General features: G+C 38.0%; 1 protein-coding gene across 1 annotated transcript in view; it reads right to left on the bottom strand.

The window, feature by feature from the left end:
• The window catches only part of LOC142139871 (uncharacterized), a 481,886-nt gene that overhangs the window by 1,081 nt on the left and 460,367 nt on the right, over positions 1–20,438 (bottom strand). The window contains exons 98-99 of the mRNA XM_075197730.1: positions 19,152–19,309; positions 13,193–13,305 (exon numbers count right to left, since the gene is read on the bottom strand). Of these exons, the coding sequence (XP_075053831.1) occupies positions 13,193–13,305; positions 19,152–19,309 (271 nt within the window). The remainder of the gene's footprint in view (positions 1–13,192; positions 13,306–19,151; positions 19,310–20,438) is intronic.

The following is a 20,438-nucleotide window of genomic DNA, read 5'->3' as shown; positions in this document are numbered from 1 at the left end:
TACAGTTTTTTCACCCGACTACCATGCCAATCACACAATACACAACTTTTAGGTCCAATATTGCACTAGTTTGTACGCTCTCATGATCATATTTTATCGTACCAAAACACATTGTATTGTTTAATTTTTTTTTAGAACCAGACTAAAAATCTCTATAAACGATGGAACAATGATGGGCAAATTCTGCAGTGTGTATGCACTCACGACCAGCAGTGTAGCCAGATCTCCATAGAGTTTACAGAGACACAATCTTTTCAGCAGATGGTTATGACAGATGAAGAGCACAGATCTGAAGGTAAATCATGCAAAATCAAGTAAGTGTGTACACATGAATCAACATGCTGATCGGGACTTTCAGTCATTTGAAATATCCTTAAAGAAATTTTCAGTAGTGTGTACTTAGCTTTACTCTCGGAGCAGAAACAAATATTGTTATACAAAATGATACATTTTGTAGTTTAGTACTTAGTCTGTCAGAAACATAAATGAGATTGTCCTTCCTGAAAGTTTGATAAACTGCCACTGTGAGAAGTTATTTCACAAAGGCACCATCAATTTTTACAAAACTAAAAATAATTTCAATGATCTTACAACATGAGGCAATATAAATCACACAGATTGCATTCAAGTAATAATACACAGAGCCCAGTGTATTAAGTCACAACTTACACTTGAGTACAAATATTTTATATATCAAGCAAAACAGGAATCTTAGATGCATGCATTTTGGACACACTTTATAAATGCAATTTGCATCTTAATTCAAAGTATTCAAAGTATTGCAACACAACTGTTATTTATGTTTTTGCTTTTTAAGATCATGCAAGAAAAATAAAAATAAATCAGTAATAAGCTATGAGATTTGTTACGTGTTATCATTAAACAGCAGGTGCAGGTTTTCATACTCAAGAGACTAAATTATAGATTGAGATATTCAAGTCTTTATACTGAGACACATACTGAAAAACTAGAGGCTTGGAAGAACACGATGTACTACGCTAATGAGGTGCAGTATTGTTTTTTTTTATTTTCTTGCTTTCCAAGCAGTGTTTTTGTGTTTTGGGTGAGTTCTTTTTTTTTTTTTTTTTTACCAAGGAAGGGACTCCAGGCACATGTAACCTAAAGTGCCTCTTACAATATGGCATATTCTACAATGCCTATATCAAACATATATTTTTTACATAATAAGGCATTGCAACCACTGACTTTTGATGTGCTTTTAAAAATGCAACTGAAAAAGCATGTCAAAGGGAAATACATTCGAGATGCAGTTGTTAACTAGAATGTTTACTTGACTTCATGAAATTGGCGGAGAGCAAAAAAAAAAAGGAGTAACTTTGCACCTAACCATACTGCATTGGAGGGGGGGGGGGGGGGTAAATTTAAAATGTGGGGACAGATTAATAGTTGGGGTAGGGCATATCCTAGATCAACTTTAATTTTCAGTGTAAAAATACAGCTAAAGTATTACAGTGCTACATGAAAAAACAGCCAGTATTTTCCTCACATGCAAAATAATATACAAATTTGCACTTCTTGCATTGTAACATGTTTTGTCCAGGAGTAAATTTACTCCTATTTTTGCCTTACTTTCCTTAATGACTCAGGCCCACTAAATCGAAATTGGAATCTTCCAAAAAGAAAGTGCTGTAACGTAAGCACAACACATCCACATGCAAGTGAAAGCACAAGCGAGTATGTTGATATTGGAAACAATGGGTTTACGTACGTGGCACTGGCATTAAAAAGGCTGGTGTATTTTAACACTTGTATGTATAAAGTATGAAGTGTATGAATCAGTGAAACTAGCTTTTTATTTGTTTATTTTAATTTATTGTTACAACTCTGATTATGTAACATATGTGGGTGATTCCGCAATAAGAAAATAGAACTGTCCTCATATTTATATGACATGGATTATACCATTCATTGTTTATAGAGGGGTACTTTGTTCAAACAAATATACCAAGAGAAACAAATGAGCAAGGTTCAAAAAGGAGGGACGTAGAGTACTCCGGTCCACCAAAGATTGATAAATCATAAAATTACATTTTTATTCATATCTCAAATAAAATCTTCAACCAGGATATTAAGGTGAAATATTAAAAAAACATAAATATAAAATATAAAGTGAAAAACCACGTATACACAAAGACACGTGTGAATTAAAATTTGTTATTTCCTTCAGTAAGAGCTTCTAATTATTAATATAAGTACCTGCACTAGCGTTACCATATTTTTATAATTGATCTTATAAAAGGATTCTAATATTATAGTGTCTGCAGGTCTTGGTATTTCCATATTGGATCTTTAAGCACAACTGTCAGTTATCATGAATAAGGTAGTGAGAATGCTAAGAAACTTATGGGCTTATTATGTATTACACTTCTAGATCACTGCACAGATAGTAGATTTTCACCAAGATCAAGTGTACTAAATACATCCCTAAAAATTCTATTGATTTACATATATTTGGTTAATACATTTGTTGTCCCATCATCCCCTTAATAGTTTAGCACTTCTGCTATACATATACAAATCTGATTACCCAGAAGAGCATTTCTCACTTGTGAAGGGAAAATGAAATAGAAGTGACAGACTTCAATTCATCATAATTGTTGCCATACGCTAAAATAATATTTTGTTTTGTCTTTTGTAATGTAAATTATTCCGAACAGAGATCAGAATACAAAAAAACACAGTATAAAGACGATGTCTGTTTTATGTGTATCAACAAATCGCCCTGGTATTGGCATTTGTGTTTACCGAGGGGATTGTGTGCACTATGGAGCTTGAAACAGATAGAGATCAAATGTAAAGACAGTAAATGGAATAAAACTATAAACAGGAGGACGAGAGAACCCGCAGGCACACTCTGAGCTGGAAATGCTTCAGCACTTTTGTCATCTATTTGATTTGGCTCATATAGTAGCAGAAGAGTGGTGGAAAACTGGATTTATCTGAAGATAATAAAATAAAGATACAAAGGTTTATATCATCTTTGTTCATCTAAATAGAGGGTCATGTCAAGGAAGACTAAAAGAGAAGACAGTCATGCCAGATGATTCATAAAGCTGCCTAATAAGAGGATATATCATGTGTCTTAGAACAACACACATTTATACAGTTCTGTGTCTATTTATTTTATGTATTAAGGGGCTTATTTATGAACCTCAGAAGATGTTTTTATCATAGTAAATCCCCCGAAAACTGCAGTCATGGGGTGATTACTGCATTTTAAAGTAACAAGTCTATTTATTTATTAGAGGATTGGTGATCCCAACCTCTTCAATCACAAATGCAGTCCCCATAGGTGTCTATGAAAAAATCCTATTTATCAAGCTCTAATCACTTTATAATAGATTATTCGCCGGGGCAGGCTCCTATCTGAGCCCACTGTCCCAGTTAACCAATTTTAATAAATTGCAACTCATTTCTTATCAGTGTGATAAGATTTGCTAACTAACATGAGCAATATGCACCTACATTTCTTACAGTTGATGTATAACAACAGGTTATTTGTTATGCACAGATTAACAAGAAATGCATTGTGCATTGACATGTCATTGGAATTGTTGCAGGTCAATAGTTCTAATTAAAGTAACACTAACACTGAAGACTTTAAATGGGACATATAAATACCAGAAAATTGTTAAAAATATTTTCTTCGGAAAGTATATCCTTAGCAAAAGTAAAATCAATCTAATGCTACCCTTTAAAATTAGGAATAATTAAATATTCCATCTATAATGTCCAAAAAGGTTGCACCATCATTAAGAAATATTCCAGACCAAGTAATCTCTGATTATACTGCCACACAAGTGAAGGCTACAAGTAGTTAGGTCTGGAAGGTGCTGTAAATGATTAACAGAAAAACAATAGACAGAGGTATATTTCACACCAATATTAATAATAGAATTACACTTAGATTTAGTTAAAAAATACACAGGTTTTGAAGCCTGAAGGAGAAAGGTCTTCCTTTGAAACGCGTTGCTGAATGCATGGGAAATACAGGTTAACCTGTGTTATTTTGCCCATTTGGGGCCAGCCTATAAACGTGCTTCTGTTTGTGTATTTTCATCTAAATATAAATGCAAATCCATTATTACTACAGTGCTTTCCAGAGTTAACTAAATTGTTTACTTGATACAGCCACTACCAGAGAACCAGGTTCTTCTAGCTTAAAATGCATGGGAAATGTATCCCAAATAGTGGATTTTGCTATGTACATGCCTAAGTCATTTTAAGGTGCTAAATAAAATATACCATTTACCAAATAGGATATTTCTCGCATGTGAGCCCCTACATGGTAATGCATACTTTCTAGACATTCAGATTTAGGGGAGCGGCTAGTGGTTGAGTGCCACCCAGGTTTAGCTTTGCTCTCTTTCAGTTTTTTGTCACAATTATCCTTCTTGTGTGTCTACCTAATTGATGGAGCCCCACTGAACTGTCTTTGCTGGCAGACCTTCAAGCACAAAGAACAGACATATATATATATATATATATATATATATATATATATATATATATATATATGCCAAACCGTTCTATAGGAAGATTTAGCCCACAACAGTATGGCAGGGCATGCCCTTTTTGGTTGAGGTTATATTGCTTGCTCCAGACAATAGAGACAACCACCATTATTTAGCCCTATGTGGGGCACCTAGTCTGAGCATCTTTAAATGGAAAAACAAGGACTGTAGATAACCACTCTGCAGCGGTGAGAGTTTCCTCCTTACTCAAGTGTTGGGCTCCTTTATCCAGAAATGCAGTTCTGGATGGATTTCCGTATGTTAAGCCTGACATGAGACATCACTCAATTATGGGTCTAGTAACTTAGTTATTTGGAAAGGATTGTTAAGTCTAAAATTATCATGGAAGTTTCATGGTAATAATACAATTATAAAAACTTAAAACCTGTGTTAGATTTGTTAATATTATATATATATAGAACACCAGTGTCAGTAGTACCCAAAGGCAGGGCCGCCATCAGCGGGGTACGGGGGATACTGTTGTATCGGGCCTGAGCTCACCAGGGGGCCCGGTACAACAGCTCAGCACAGACTTACCTGGGTGCTCTGCCTGTGACAGATCACATGATCGCAGGGGGAATGAATCCTCTACCCCTGCGATCGGATCCTGGTGCCTGGCTGTCACGGTGACAGCCAGGCTGAAGACAGAATAGCGGAGACCAGCAGCGGGCCCCAAGTAAGTATGTGTTGCTCATGAGGGGGGGCCCGCTCATGGGGGGGGGGGGGGCGGGTGGCACGGGGGCCCGTACTGGGCCCGATTTTTTCTGAAGGCGGCCCTGCCCAAAGGTGACAGTCGCCTTTACTGAAACGTAAAGCCATATTTATCAGTTGTGCTGTGCTATGCCAATGTAAATACATAGTCATGAAGTTATTATTTGTACACCATGCAAAGTTGCTTAAATAAACAGTTAAATTGATGTTAGTAATTAAATTATTACAAAACCGTAATTAAATTGTATTTCTGAACGTTCTGCTTCCAGAACTTTGTCTTTAAATATTCCATCATATAAGATAATTAATTGTGGAAAACTTGCAATCGTATAACATCTACCATACACACTAAGAGGAAAAATCATTGAAACAAGTAAAGTCAACCTTTGCCTCAAGGTGAATGTAAGCATACAATAAACCAATTAAACTTGTAATGAGGTTTAGATGTAACAGTTCAGATCAGATTTAATATAAATTTAAATTAAAATATTCTCTCATATATTCCTCTTCCTTGTAAATATAAAATACAGTCTTTGTCAATACAATGTGAAGTGTCTACTTAGCCATGCACAAAAGCGTGTTTCATAAAACTAAACAGAATGTGCACATTTTTCAAAACAGCCTTTTATTTTCTTATGTTCTTTTGTAAGAGAGATGTGCTGTTATCTGGTAAGTACAGCAATGGAATTTCTGGGTATAATTTCCAAATTTTTATGTAATCCATTGCACAAATATTAAACTGACATGGATGACAAGTGAAATACCTAAAATTATTAGCATTGATTAAAACAAATACAAATAAAATACATTGCATTTTTTACAAATACTGTTGCAAATATGTAGCAGAGCATAGATAAAAGGATGGACTGTACAATGCAAGCCACTTTGGACAATAACTTTCTAATTAATCCTGCCCCAAATCCCCCCTTTCTCTTTGTTTAGACAGGTCTGCCACCTGTTGCTCCTTATGTGGGCAAAGGGAAAACAGTCTGGTCAAAACTTTTACCTACTTGCCCATTTGTGCCCACTTCCATATTAGACTAAATAATTACATACTAATTTAACCTTAGTCAGGTCTTACAATTCTCATAATATTAAAGTGGCATCAAGTCTTTATTTCAATGCCCTATTTGTATAGTGTATAATTACATTGGTATATTTGCACCTTACTATGGCTTATATGAGCAGAAGAAAACCATTTTAATGCTACCTCTGAGGTGACCTTAAATTCAAGGCCTTTTGCAGTAAAAAAGCTGTGGTTCGCCACGCAATATTGGGAACACATTTAAGTATTTGCTACACACAGGGGCGGGCTGGGGCGGGGGGCAGGGGGGCATCGGTCCCCCGGGCCGCTCCGTCTGACCCCTGTTTGGGATGCCGGTAACTGTTTTTTTTTCTATATTTACCCGCCATCATTGACGCGGCCACATCGCCTGTCATGTGATGCGGCCGCCTGTGCGCCCCCCGGGCTGAGATTCGCCAGCCCGCGTCTGCTCTCACCGGGCCTGATTCCTCAAGGAACATAATTGCTTATATGTGCTGTATTTTGCATAAAATTGTTCTGCACATGCTCAGAAATGGACTATACCTCATTGAACGCAAGTACTTGCAATTCATCTTTGATTGCATAGGACACTTCCAACAGAGTGGGATTAGAAGGGCAGAACAGGGGAAGGAAGGCTCATATCAACATAATCAATGTACAGTAAAGGTGTGCCGAGGTTGTGCGCACGAACAGTCGTATGATTCAAACTCTGGGCATCTCTCAGGTACATAATTTTTAGTTGTGTCACTTGCACCAGTTACAGGGCAGGTGTAAGTGCCGAGGGATAGTGATGACGATCGTGTATGCATGCTAGAACATGTGTTTGCAATCAAAAGCAACTATAAAAATGCATATTATGTACAGTAAGCATAAGTAACATCCTGACATGTATTTCATGGGGTGGAAAAAACTTTTTTGAAAGTATTTTTATTAATGATTATATTAACAGGTATAAATGTCTTTAAACAATGTTATATCTGTGCATTCTGATGGGACTTTTATTATATACAGATGCATTGTGTGTATTCTGTAGTGTGTTGTGTTTGACTGCATATGGCAAGTGCCACATAGAAAGAGTGTACTTAGACCCCTATCCAACTAGAATCCTCTTCTTGTTAGATATGGACGTACCTACTTGCATTTTCTGTCCGTTTTTAAAAAAACACAAATTGCGTTTTTTTTGCGTTCCTTAATGAATCAGGCCCACCCTCTCTTATATACCTGGAGCACCCTTAGTTTTTATGAATAGTACAATCTGGTACTAGAGTTGAGTGTGTTGTAATTTGTTTTCCTTTACAATATATTACATTACAAAAAGCCCCTAATTTAAATTCAGGAGAAGAGCCACTTGTAGTAACTTGTAGAAGAGATTAGCAACATTTTCAAATGTAATCTGTGGAATATTTGCCTTATTCCATATTTGGGCATGAAATTTTGTACATTTCTCTGGTAGAATTGGGATTTATGGTTTCTACCTGTAATTCTCCTGTCATCTTAGTTCCCTATAGACATCTCCCTTATAACCCAACCACACCACAGAGAAGAATGAATAAACTGTTGTCGCCCCAACGCTATTTAAATACTATAAATTCAGCAACATGCAAATATACAAAAACAGTTAGGAATGGGCATTCTGCATGATGATAATGGAAAAAATATAACTCTGGAAGGGGTATTCAATTGTTAGCGTTAACGGAAAAAAAAGAGCGTTTAAAAAATATTACCATTTATACGGTAATATTGCGCGAGAAAAGCGTTAATACGGTAGTTTACTCGCGGAATTTCAGCTCGCCGCTCAGGGAGCAGCGAGCTGAAATTCCGCGAGTAATTACCGTATTAACGCTAAGATTTTTTGAGCGCTCGTTTTTTTCCATTAACGCTAACAATTGAATACCCCCCAAAGGGCCTAATTCCTTAAGGTATGTATCTGCTGAATTTGAAAATATCAAACGCAAAATCACTCTGCGAATGCCCAGAACCGGCAGATACGGCCATGAATGGAGGCCTGTTCCATCCGCTGGTGAGCGCAAGGAAGACATACTGCAGCAGCGGAACAAACCCCATGCTGAAAGCACTAGGGCTCTTTCCACACCCCTGGCAGGTGGGTGCTGGGTAATGAATGTGTTAAATTACCCTAATGCTGTCAGCCTAGGGCCGGCCAGAGGAAAATCGGGGGGACAAACAGAGTGGGGTCCCCTTATTTTCTTCCAACCAGCCCAAAGACTGTAATGGCAGAAAATTTTGTGAAGTTGCATGACAACTTATTCACTCATCTCCAGCTGGAAGCCACATTTACAAACATATAAGGAGCCCTACCAGGCTTGTGATGGTGGGTTAACTAGTGACACCTTTTATGACAGTGATGGACCACACAGAGGAAGGTGTGAAAGCACACTGTACCCCATTTTCCTCCAGGTAAACTGCGTGACCTCCCTGCACTATGCAGAGCAGGTCACGTGATCTTAACGTCGGCTACCCCTGTTCTGCCTAATAAGCAGAGAATAAGATTGAGAGGAGCCGGCAGGGGGGGCACAGGTGACCTGTCGTCGGGACACCACTGCTTTATGACATTAATTAAATATTTTTTTTATATTGCAGGAACTTGATAAAATATTACATTATTTATTATATATATTGCTGCTTAGTTCAGATTCCAAATATAAACTTGTGTGTGAATGCGTAGAACTGACATTTCTTTTCTAATCTCTATACGAAGGTTCATTTTAAGCAAAAAGCTTTTTACACCAGTATTTCCAAGATGTAATAAGCACCTTGTATTTCTGTCAAAAGTGTCAGCTAAACATTGCTGTTCTTCAAATGACCTTGCTATTCATGTAAAGTCCTAGCTGTAAGAAACAAAAAAAATCACTGAGCAAAGTTCATGTTGAAAGAATAATAAGTCTGAAAACATAAGCTGTTCTTTCACTCTTGTAGTTCAATTGTTTCATTTTCAAAGGGGACAGTGTATCAACTTAAGTTGTTTGCTTCAAGGATAAAATGGAGTGTAAAATGTCCTTCAAATATTATGATGTTGTACAAAGAGTAACGCAAAGCACAATGTAACAGAAAATGTGATGTTAAGGAAATATGGAAAGGTCAAGAACACAGCTACAGTGGGCAATATACTGTTCTACTATATATGACAGGGGATGTTTTCCAGACTGTAAACAAAACATACTGCTACTCCTATTACAGAAAAAGAGTAATTTAAAGCAATAAATATATATATTGGGGCAAAAGCACATTTCAGGTGGAACACAAGCAAACAATCTCTTTCTTTCTTTCTCTGCTTTAATATCAGAATAGCAAAGTACTTGACGACATAAAGAATCCATACACTTTTTGTGACCCTGACGTTTAATTAACAGAGACCAGCTCTATAGACACCATTGCAATGGTGCATGATCTGTTATTAAGAAGAATTCTCTACCTGAGATAATAGCGCAGAGCTTCTGTAGCCCATTTTATGGTGTGACATTCATTCCGCACAGTAGTATATTTTTGTTCCTTTGGAAGTAACTTCCGACATAGATACAGGACAGGATTTTCTACTCCATCCTTCTCCTGCGATAAGACTGCACCTGAGCCAACACTGGAGGAATCAGTTCGAAGGAAGAATCTCTGGGTAAAGTCAGGTGCTTGTAGAACTGTAGAGGAACAAGAGGACCCAGCAAAGTTCTGACCAAGCAGCATCTGCAGAGTCAGACCAGGCTAATCTATCTGGACAACTTTTTTTTAACATGTCCGTAAGTGGAGCAGCTCTAGTGGCAAAAATGCTTATGAATCGCCTGTAATAACCTATTAAGCCTAGGAAGGTTTTTAACTGTCATTTCTTTTCAGATCTTGGCCAGTTTTTGACTGTTCCACTTTGTCTATCTGGGGTTTTACTTTCCAGATTTTGTGGTTTTACTTTATAGATTAGCTGTTAAGACCGACTCTACTTTGTCGGTGTCAGTAGTGACTTTCAGTTTAGGGTATAAATTACTATATAATCTATATAAGTAGCTGCATAAGCTGTGTGGGTTCGTAGCAATTTATTCACAGCCCTTTGGAAGGTGGCCGGTGCACCGTGCAACCCAAAGGACTTTATATTGGAAGTGACCATCAGGGGTAGAAAATACGGTCTTTGGCTTAGGAAATCAGGGGAACTTGCCAATACCCCTTTGTTAGATCAAGAGTAGTCAGATAGTTACTATCAGCTAGATTTTCTACCAGTTCATCCACACATGGTATCGAATAGGCATCGAACAGACACGCTGTTCAGCTACCTAAAGACATTGCAGAACCAACTACTAGCATTGGGTTTTGGGACAAGGACAATGGGACTCTTCCACTCACTAATGGATTCCTCAATCACGTCTAGCTGGACCATTTTCTCAATCTCCTTTCTGACATCAGCCCATCTGGTTTCAGAAATGCGATTACGACAACTTCCAATGGAGTGATAATGTCGTGTTCAATTAAAGTAATGCACTCAGGAATCGGAGAGATGACATCCCTGTTCTGGCATATAATTTCTACAGTCTATTGTTTCTGCCTAATAAATAAAGCTGTCTCTATGGGCACTTCAGAATTTGCGTTGACAGTACCCACTATGTGAGAAGAGGTGTCCTCGTCGTACCAAGGTTTAAGGAGGTTGACATGGTATATTTTTTCCTCCCTTCCCCCCCCAATTGACGGACCCTGTAATTGACATGACTGACAGCCTCTAGGACTTCATATGGACCTTGCCAGAGGGCAAGGAGTTTGCTTTCGTGGGTTGGGACCAGGACTAATACCTTGTCCCCAGGCTTGAAATAGCAAACTATTGGAAATCGCGACTTTGCAGTGAAAATTTAAAACGGCGATGGCTTGTTTTTACAAGCCATCGCCGCTTTAAACTTTCACTTAAAAGTCGCTGATTTCTGGCGACTTGCAGAAATTGAAGGATGATGCATTTACCCCTTGGAGTGGAGATTTGTATGGTAGCTCGCAGTACCTGGAAGGAGTGATGAGGTCAAAGAATTACGAAGGGGAGGTTCTGGTAAGCATTGAAGGTGAGTGTGAGTATTTAAAATTAGATTCTTTAGAGTATTGGAGCCAGTGTAGGGATAAGCAGAGATTTGCAACAGATGTAGAGCAGAAATATAAATTTTAGTCTCACCGTAGTATTTCGGATGCAATGTAGCTGGGATAGGTTGATGTAGGGAAGGCCAGATAAGAGAAAGCTCTTGTAGCCAGGAGAAATGGACAAATTTTTGCAATGTATAAAAAGAAGGTGACGAAACGAAAGTGCGAGGGACTGGATGTGTAGAGTAAAGCTGACGGTGAAGTCAAGAATGGTACCAAGGTAGCAGACATGGAGTTCTTCAGCCAGAACGTTGTTGCTCATAAAAATCAACATGAAGGCTGTCCGATGCACAATACAGTGAAGTGACAAATCGGAAAGCAAAAGAAATATCAGGACAAGCCTTGGTCAGCAACAGAAAGTCACCAAATGTAGTGGCCAATCGAGGGGCTAAAGGAAATTCCAAGAAGCCGGGTCTAGTATACAAAAGGATCAGTCACAGAGAAATGCTGGAGCAAGGACCTAGGGCTGCCTGTTGCCCTTCATTGCATTAGTCACTGATTACATAATGAAATAAATAGTGGGGTAAAATACACTATCAGAGATGCAATGTGGGGGTGTGGGTAAAGTTATAATTTCTGAAAAAGTTATAAATTCCTTTAATAAGCCAGACTTGGTCTACCCCACATCCATCAAATATCTTTTCAGCTGCACAATTCCTAGATTCCACTTTAAAAGTTTGTCACTAGGTTTTCCAGGAAATTAAATGTAGCACATCATTTTCACATGAAAATGTTTGGTTAAAAGTTGAAATGACCAGGTTACAGGGAACTAAATCCAACAGCTTTTGCCCTCATACAACTACCTTACTGGAAATAGAGGCAGTCTTTGGTTTAAATCCATAGGCCAGCAGCTGCCATTTGCCATGTAAATCATATTTACATTGGGTCATTGTTGAGCATATTCTCTCTGACCATACCTTAACTGCCTCAAAGTAGATAAGCCTGTTGCAATTAATACTTTATCAACTCAAATTTATTTTTAGGCTCCCCAAATTAATAAAGTCAGATGTTACTGTTAAGCAGATTTGTATATTTGGAATCTGCTTTATAATACTTTTCTTGACAATCGTTTTTGTTCAAAGTAAAGCAGATCATTTATAACATGCAGCTGTAGTGCAAAACATGTGCTTCTTTTTAAGCCTGATTGTGACTGTGTGCCTTGTGCGCATTATTGTGTAGACACTTACCATATACATTAACATTTCTTATGTTCACGGCCAGCTTTGATGGAATGTACCCAATTCTGTGTAAAACCATGGCTCACAGTCTGCCTAAACAGGAATGATGTGCCCTTTTTTGGAAATACACATGTGGGGTTCCCATGCACTAGACACAAAGTCATATTTATACACTGCCTAATTCAATACCTTTTTAATGCAAATTTTACTGCTTGGTTGATCCTCAAATTCATATTAAAGTTACTGTAAAGTTAAAAATAAAAAAAAATATACAAATTACATTTGTGTATTAAATGTACTTGTTCAATTGCAAATTATTAGCAATGTGACTTATTTAAACAAATTCACATTTTTTGTTTCACGTTTTTGCACTGTGCATGCTCCAAAACGTGTACAAAATAGTAGTGACTACTGACCATCATGTACTGGTCATTACACAGTCAACTCCTGTGCCACATTCTTGGTTACAGAACTAGCCAATGAAAAACATTAAAAGAATTCACAAATAACCAGATGCATTTAGCTTTTGCACTGCGATTGTGATGCATGTTCTACCTTTTTTTTCCGATATGTATTAAAAGAAGGGAATCAATTGTGATAAATCACATATTTACCAGTTATCCTAGAAGTCTCCTGTGAGTCGGCTTGTACTAATAGACAATCCTTACTCTTGCTTGCTCTGTTGAAAATCCTGGAGTGTGATGATTTATCCACTTTTGTCACTGAGCTGGAAAACAGAAAGCAATGGTGACTCAGGGGATCACTGCATTTTCGTAAACATTCTTCTGGGCAAATAGACAAATGCGTATAGAGGCATACACAGTACTGACACAATTTATAACTGGGCCTGATGCTTTCACATGAGCCTGGTTATGACAAATTAAAACTGAAATCAATAGTGTGAGATTCCATTTTTGTGCTCATTTTGATATTGACTTTTACTGTAATGAAAATCTTAAAAATATAGGGACTCGCTCTGACTTGGACGAATTTACTTTCTAAAAAATACTCTCTAAATAGCGGCACATAAAAATAGCCTATTTACCCCATGTGCCAGATTCCCCACTGCCCCCCAGCTTAGCCGGCCCCTGGATGCATCTCAAAATGCATCCAGTTCTGCACCAATTGCATATGTGCCAGATTTACATCAGGCATACTTACACCCAGACAGGTCATAAGCCCAAGAAAAGTTTTTTAACACTAGTTTTGATAGCATTCGCTATTAGGTTAGATTTAAACTAAAAAATAATCTATAATACAGCAGGTGTAATCTTTCCTCTCATGTAAAAAGTAAATTCTAAAATACACGAATAAAAACATAAAATATACGCAATGAGAAAGCACCAATCTGCTTCAGAGGTGAATCTGCAATCAGCCAATCAGAAGCAGCTAGTTAGTGCTGGTGACCATCATAGACATCAGCATGTGTTTGCACCAGTCCCTACCCGCAAGTGATATGGCCAGGGCCGCCATCAGCGGGGTACGGGGGGTACTGTTGTACCGGGCCCGGGCTCACCAGGGGGCCCGGTACAACAGCTTAGCACAGACTTACCTGGGTGCTCTGCCTGTGACAGATCACATGATCGCAGGGGGAATGATTCCTCCACCCCTGCGATCGGATCCTGGTGCCTGGCTGTCACGGTGACAGCCAGGCTGAAGACAGAATAGCGGAGACCAGCGGCGGGCCCCAGGTAAGTATGTGTTGCTCATGGGGGGGCCCCGCTCATGGGTGGGGGGGGGCCCGGGCGGCACGGGGGCCCGTACTGGGCCCGATTTTTTCTGAAGGCGGCCCTGGATATGGCTACTAACAGGCATCTCTGTGCGGACCTTCCTCATTTGGCAATTGCGTGCACATGCCCTTACCTTGCTCTATCTGTGTTTGCACGTCCTTTACCTCCCCATTCCAACTTTCCAAGCGTAACTAGGCCCAAGAACTGAATCTGCACGTAGACATAGACATATGCCTATTTTGTGCGCGTGTACAGTACAAATATACATATTTTACAGTGAATGGTCTTATGATCAATTCTGCAAGAGTCCCAAAAAACAAATTCTCATCATTAATAATAAACATTATTCTAATATGTTTTACATATATAAAACACTTGATTTAGATTTGTCTATAAAAACTTAATTCTGATTTGTGCAACAGACTTTTCTACATAATAATCCCCCCATCCCAATTCTACGCCACTGAAAATGATCCTTGACAAATTCTACAGAAGGCCAGTAATAAACAGTTTCCTCCCTGTTACTGTTACAAAATATAGAAGCCTACGGTGATTTGAAAAAAAAAACACAGCAGGAGAGTTTTTATCTCAGAAACATGGGTTTCATAATTATCTTCTCTTGACAAAGGTCTGTCTTAAATTGATAGATATAAGATTCATAAATTCCCAGGGAAGTTATTTAGTAGATGGAAGTGAAAATTTGGCACTGAGATTGAAAATTAACTAAATTAATACAATGATAAAAGAAACACAACATCAGTTCTCACGCTGTAAACAAAGGATCAGGTCACCAACCTGCTCTTCAAGCTATTATTTGAAGAGACAAAAACATGTTATTTGTTTTAAGAACATGATTAGGCTCTGCTATGGATATGAATAATTCAACAAAGCAAAGAGTTGACGGTAACTTAACACTATGTATTCAACATGTATTATTATTATTACTTTAGTGCCAATCATAGTACACATGCACACAGACACACACAAATAAGCCTTTGGACTGTGGGAGGGGAAGGGAATTCAGAGTTCGCAAAGGAAACCCACACAAACACAGAGGGAACATATAAACTCCACACGGATACAGCCTGTTTGAAATCCATGACCACAGTGCTGAGGCAGCAATGCTTACCAATGTACCACTTTGCTTCCCATTTCAGTGAAATGTTAATGTTCCTAAATTTGTAATTAAGGTCAACAGGCAGCCCATCTTAAAGTGGTCCAATGCAGCGCTCATGACCAGGGTAGTTACTAGTGTGCATTAACACAAGTAGAGCAGCAGTTCTTTTCACCAGTTTTTCTGGACAGTCAAAAAATAACTATTGTTTAGGTTGCATGAACACTTCTTGCTGCTGCTCTCATAGTGTAATCTGATGCTTCACATAAAGGTGTGCAGCCCCCTTGATGGACCAAGAGCCAAGCGTCAGCTATAGTTGGCGGTAGGGAGGCCTAGACTATTCACTCGTTGCTCAGCTTTGCCTATTTCATGTACCCATTTGTTTTCCAAAAAGAGCCCCAACTTACCAAAATGTAGAAAAGCAGTAACTGAACTTAAGAAGACAGCATCAATCTGCCAAAAATTGGTATTGGACTTTTAAAGGGGATAACAACAGATATTTATATTTAATTTAATATAACTTCCTTTGGATTTGTGTTTGTATTTAATTACAGTAAATATAGAAAATGTGACTTTTGCATGTATTAGTAACACTGTCTAGATACTTTTCTCTATTGTGTATATGACACTTCATTACATTATTATATTTTGCACAAATAGCTTAATGCAACTTCTCCCTATGCTGTTGTGAGGTATACTTATGCCCACTTGTTATGTATACTATGCCAGGCGCAAATGCTACTGTGTTTAAGCTGGACACACCTTGAGATGCACCCAATTTAATGTATGCACCTAAATATGATTTTTTTTGGATGCGTCTTTTCCCTGCATACGTTTTGAGCATATATTAATCTAATTCTAAAGAGAGTCCATTTTCTGTTTACATTTAACCATGAGCAACACAGTGGAGCTTATATAAATGTAATAAATATGCTGTAGTTTACATCCATTTACATGATTAATTCTCACCACAACAAAAACCTGTATAGGCACCTATGTATGTCAATTACAATTATTTAGGAAAGTACCCGGAAAGTCTTAAACCAGATCCTTACAGTAGTGCATTTCCCACAGGTGTGTTGCAAGAAGTTGTGTACTGCAACAAAGAACACATTAATATCTTTAGCAAACAACACTTTACCCATTATATCTATTTTATAGGAATGCAGCTCTCTGCTTTATCACCACCGAGAAATCTATTTGTGACAAAGAGACAGGAAATCAAAGTACTTGTAAGAATTTTATCTTTCAAACATAAGAATGTTCCATTAAGTGGCATGAAGGAAGCCATAAAAATGTTCTTTTATGTACTACAGTGCACATCAAATAATGTTAGCTAAGTAGATCAAGGTGCCCTTGGGAATGTTTTCTTAATCCTATATGAAAAAATACATCCTGTTTTGTAAGTGGGATATATTTTCACTTAAATGTTCAGAGAAACAAATGTGTGCAGTGAATATGTATTTGCAGCAAAGCTGTATTCATTAATACATGTTCTGGGGATGTTGACATGATGGCAATAAATCTTGCTAAAAGGAGAACTCCATGCAATAATGCATTCCACAAGCAGATGAACTACCATTAATTTAGGGAATGGTTCCCCTAATATATCTTTATGGGGTCTATTTATCAAAGTAACAAAAAATCTAAATCCTGAGAAAATTAGAGTTTTCTCAGGACTGATAGCTTCTGCCTAATTACAAAAGCCCTCCTTGTGATGACTATCACCATTATTGTCCTCTGATTTCTAATGCTATCTCATGATGGTGTTAGCCGTGGGCAGCAATGGAAAAAATGCTCTAGGTAGGTACTCAGTGAGACCCAGTGGAGAGAGTAGGAAGGAAGATCTGCGGGAGGTGTACAGGGAGGTCTGGGAAGCAGCAAGCAGGAGACTGCGGGCGGGTAAATAATCTGCAGCAGATATACAGCAGAGTGCAGGTAGCGACAGTAGGAAACTGGATCAGAGGGTGTGATGTACTTCGACAGGTAAACACCAGGCTCCCGGTAGCTGCAACAGGAGACTGGATTGGAAGGTGCGATGTTCTGCGACAGGTAAACACTAGGGTCCAGCTAGCTGCAGCAGGAGACTGGATCAGAAGGTACGATGAATTGCAACAAGAAAACACCAATGTCCAGCTAACTACAGCAGGAGAATGGATCGAAAGGTGGGATGTTCTGAGAGTTACAAATGGGAACACAGCATTTAGAGGCAGTACAGATAAGGTGCTTAGCAGACCTAACTCTGAGGCTGGAGAAACAGAGAAGCCTGGCTTAGGAGGCACAAGGTACAAGATAATCCACGATAAGCAGGGCTTGAGATTTTGCCTGGAGGTGCGAGAATTAGGTGCTGGATAAACCACAATAAGCAGAGCTTAAGGTCTTGCCAGGAGGTACAAGACGCTTGATCAATCTGTGGATGACAGAATAAAGGAGGGTCAAACAAGCCAAGGGGTCAAAGACAGGAGAGCCACTAAGGTACCAGGAAATGAGCTGGAGCAGAAACTCAGACACAGGATACGCAGAAGAGTCAGCAACAGGCAAGACAACAGAGAATTGCCACAGATTACTGGGAGAGGCAGACTTATAAAGGCTGCAAACAGGTGTGGGTGCTGATTGGGGAATGAGGTAACTCCTGCTAATGAGGTGGTGTGTGTAATGGTGAGACAGCAGGGGCACTGCAGACCCAATACACACAAAGGCAAAGATCAAGCATAGTTCTTAGCAGACAAGAGCTGAAAGAGGCAAGCAGTATCTCAATGGAAGATGCTGCTGTGCAGCTGAAGGCAGATCGTGACACACAGTTTCAATACAAAAATATAAAAATTGTAGTTTCAATTAATGGGTCTTTCCATCCTTCAGATATATGCACATATATATATATATCTATCTTTCAAAGATAAATATTAATTATCCATCAGTGAGATGTATTTATTCTAGAGTAGAGTGTTTTTATAATGTATTTTACCCGGGAACCACTATCACTCTCACTTTAGGAACACCATTATTGTAATAGAAAACTGTCCAGGACAACAATATCAAATTCAAATGCTGGCATATGTTTGTGTTTCAATTTAACAGATTTATGCACAAATGTTGATACACAATTAAAGTATAATTAAAACCAAATAATAATTCAATAAGTGTTTTTCAAATCCAGCTCAAAACTGTAATTAGACCATATTATTGTTTCACGGAATTGCAAATGCATTTTTACCTGTCTGAATGACCTTCATTCATGTCCTAGTTTCTGCTGTTTGAAGGTCCAAGATACCAACCTACTTATTCATATTTCCATAGCAGCAGCAGAATTTTCTCTACTCTAATTTTCAAACATATTATGGACATGCAATCATAGGTTCACACAATGAAAGGCACATACACGGTGTGTCTCTTCCAGTGAGGCTTTGGATCAAGAAACCTGTTCACATGCTTCAAATGTTTTTTTCAATTCTAAAAGTTTTTGAATTCTATCTCAAGTTTCTTAAACTTTGAAACGTCTACTTTAGTTGACCTTAGTACAGATTAGAACAGAGCTTCATTTAGATAAACAGTATGATCAGTGTTTGTCACGTGGTGAGCAGATGGATCTGCCTGCCTAAAGCCTTACTGCACTCACATACACTTGTATAATGGTAGTTGGAATTAATGTGTTGTAATGACTTTAATAAGCTAGCTCCATCTGTAGCTATTATAGCTTCAACAAAACATAATTATTGTGAAATGACTTACTTTATTACTGGAATGCCTCTCCTAATTTGTTTCATTGTTGGCGCAGCTCTCCCAGATGTGTTGACTTCAACGTCTGGATTCAAGATAATAGCCACTCTGCTAAGATGCCACTGTCTTATAGGTTTTGTTCCCAGAAGAGGAAGTCTCATCACACAATGCTGCAGATAACAAAAGTAAAATAATGTCTTTAGAATCAGTGTACTTCAAGATTTTATTTTACATAGATTCCACAATTCTAAAGTTCATGCTAGATCAATGATTTCATTATATGCATTTAATCTAAAAAAAAACCTAAATATAAAATGTTTCTCATTCTGCATTGTATAAAAATGTAAACCTGTATTATTGTTTGTAAGTCCCTCCTCCACAAGTTAGCAAGAATGAGGGGGGGGGGGGGCTCATCTGTTAAAGCCCCATGTGTATGTGAGTTTTTCAAGACTGGGTGGTACATGGGGTCCCCTATCCAAGTTTTACTATGGGGCCCACAAAAGTTTAGTTATGCCCCTGTATCAACCCAAGTGCTCAAGCTCCAACTATCTTAAAGTTATACAAGGCAGGAAGCAATAGACCTGCAGCTGAAGAGAGGTAACATAGGATCTGATTCATTAAGGAAAATTAAGCAAGAAATTGAGTAAGTTTACTTACTTAAGTGTTCTGGACAAAACCATGTTGCAATGCAAGGGATGCAAATTAGTTTATTATTTTGCACATAAGGAAAATATTGTCTGTTTTTTCATGTAGCACACAAATACTTGATAGCTTAGCTTATTTGTACACTGAAATTTAAAGTTGATCTAGAAAAAAAAGCCAGTATTTTCCTAATGTGCAAAATAATAAACTAATATGCACATCTTGCATTGTAACATGATTTTGTCCAGGAGTTAACTTAAGTAAAATAAATGAATATTTTCCTTATTGAATCAGGCCCATAAGCCCTTATATCACAATAATATATGAAACACTAACAACCTCTTTACTTACTGTGCACAACAATGTACACTATAGCAAACAAGGACCAAAACACAAAACAAAAACAAATTCAGGCTTGGTAAAAAAAAAAAAAAAAAAAGCTGAGCGGGTCATCATTTGATTGTATGTCAGGACTGCAAGTGTATAAGAGGATATGGTGCAGTGCAAATAAAAAAAATGACAGCAGCTAAATTGCATTTTATAATCAATCTCGATGCCACAATTTGCCAACGCTGTAAGCAGTTTTATGTAATGAGGTACAAGCAGAATAAGTTGCAAGGATATTGTGGTTAAATAATTTTTGAACATGACTTCATT

The sequence above is a fragment of the Mixophyes fleayi genome, chromosome 2 (genome assembly GCF_038048845.1).
Source record: "Mixophyes fleayi isolate aMixFle1 chromosome 2, aMixFle1.hap1, whole genome shotgun sequence".
Taxonomy (NCBI): Eukaryota; Metazoa; Chordata; class Amphibia; order Anura; family Limnodynastidae; genus Mixophyes; species Mixophyes fleayi.
This window is presented reverse-complemented; position numbering and strand designations above follow the sequence as displayed.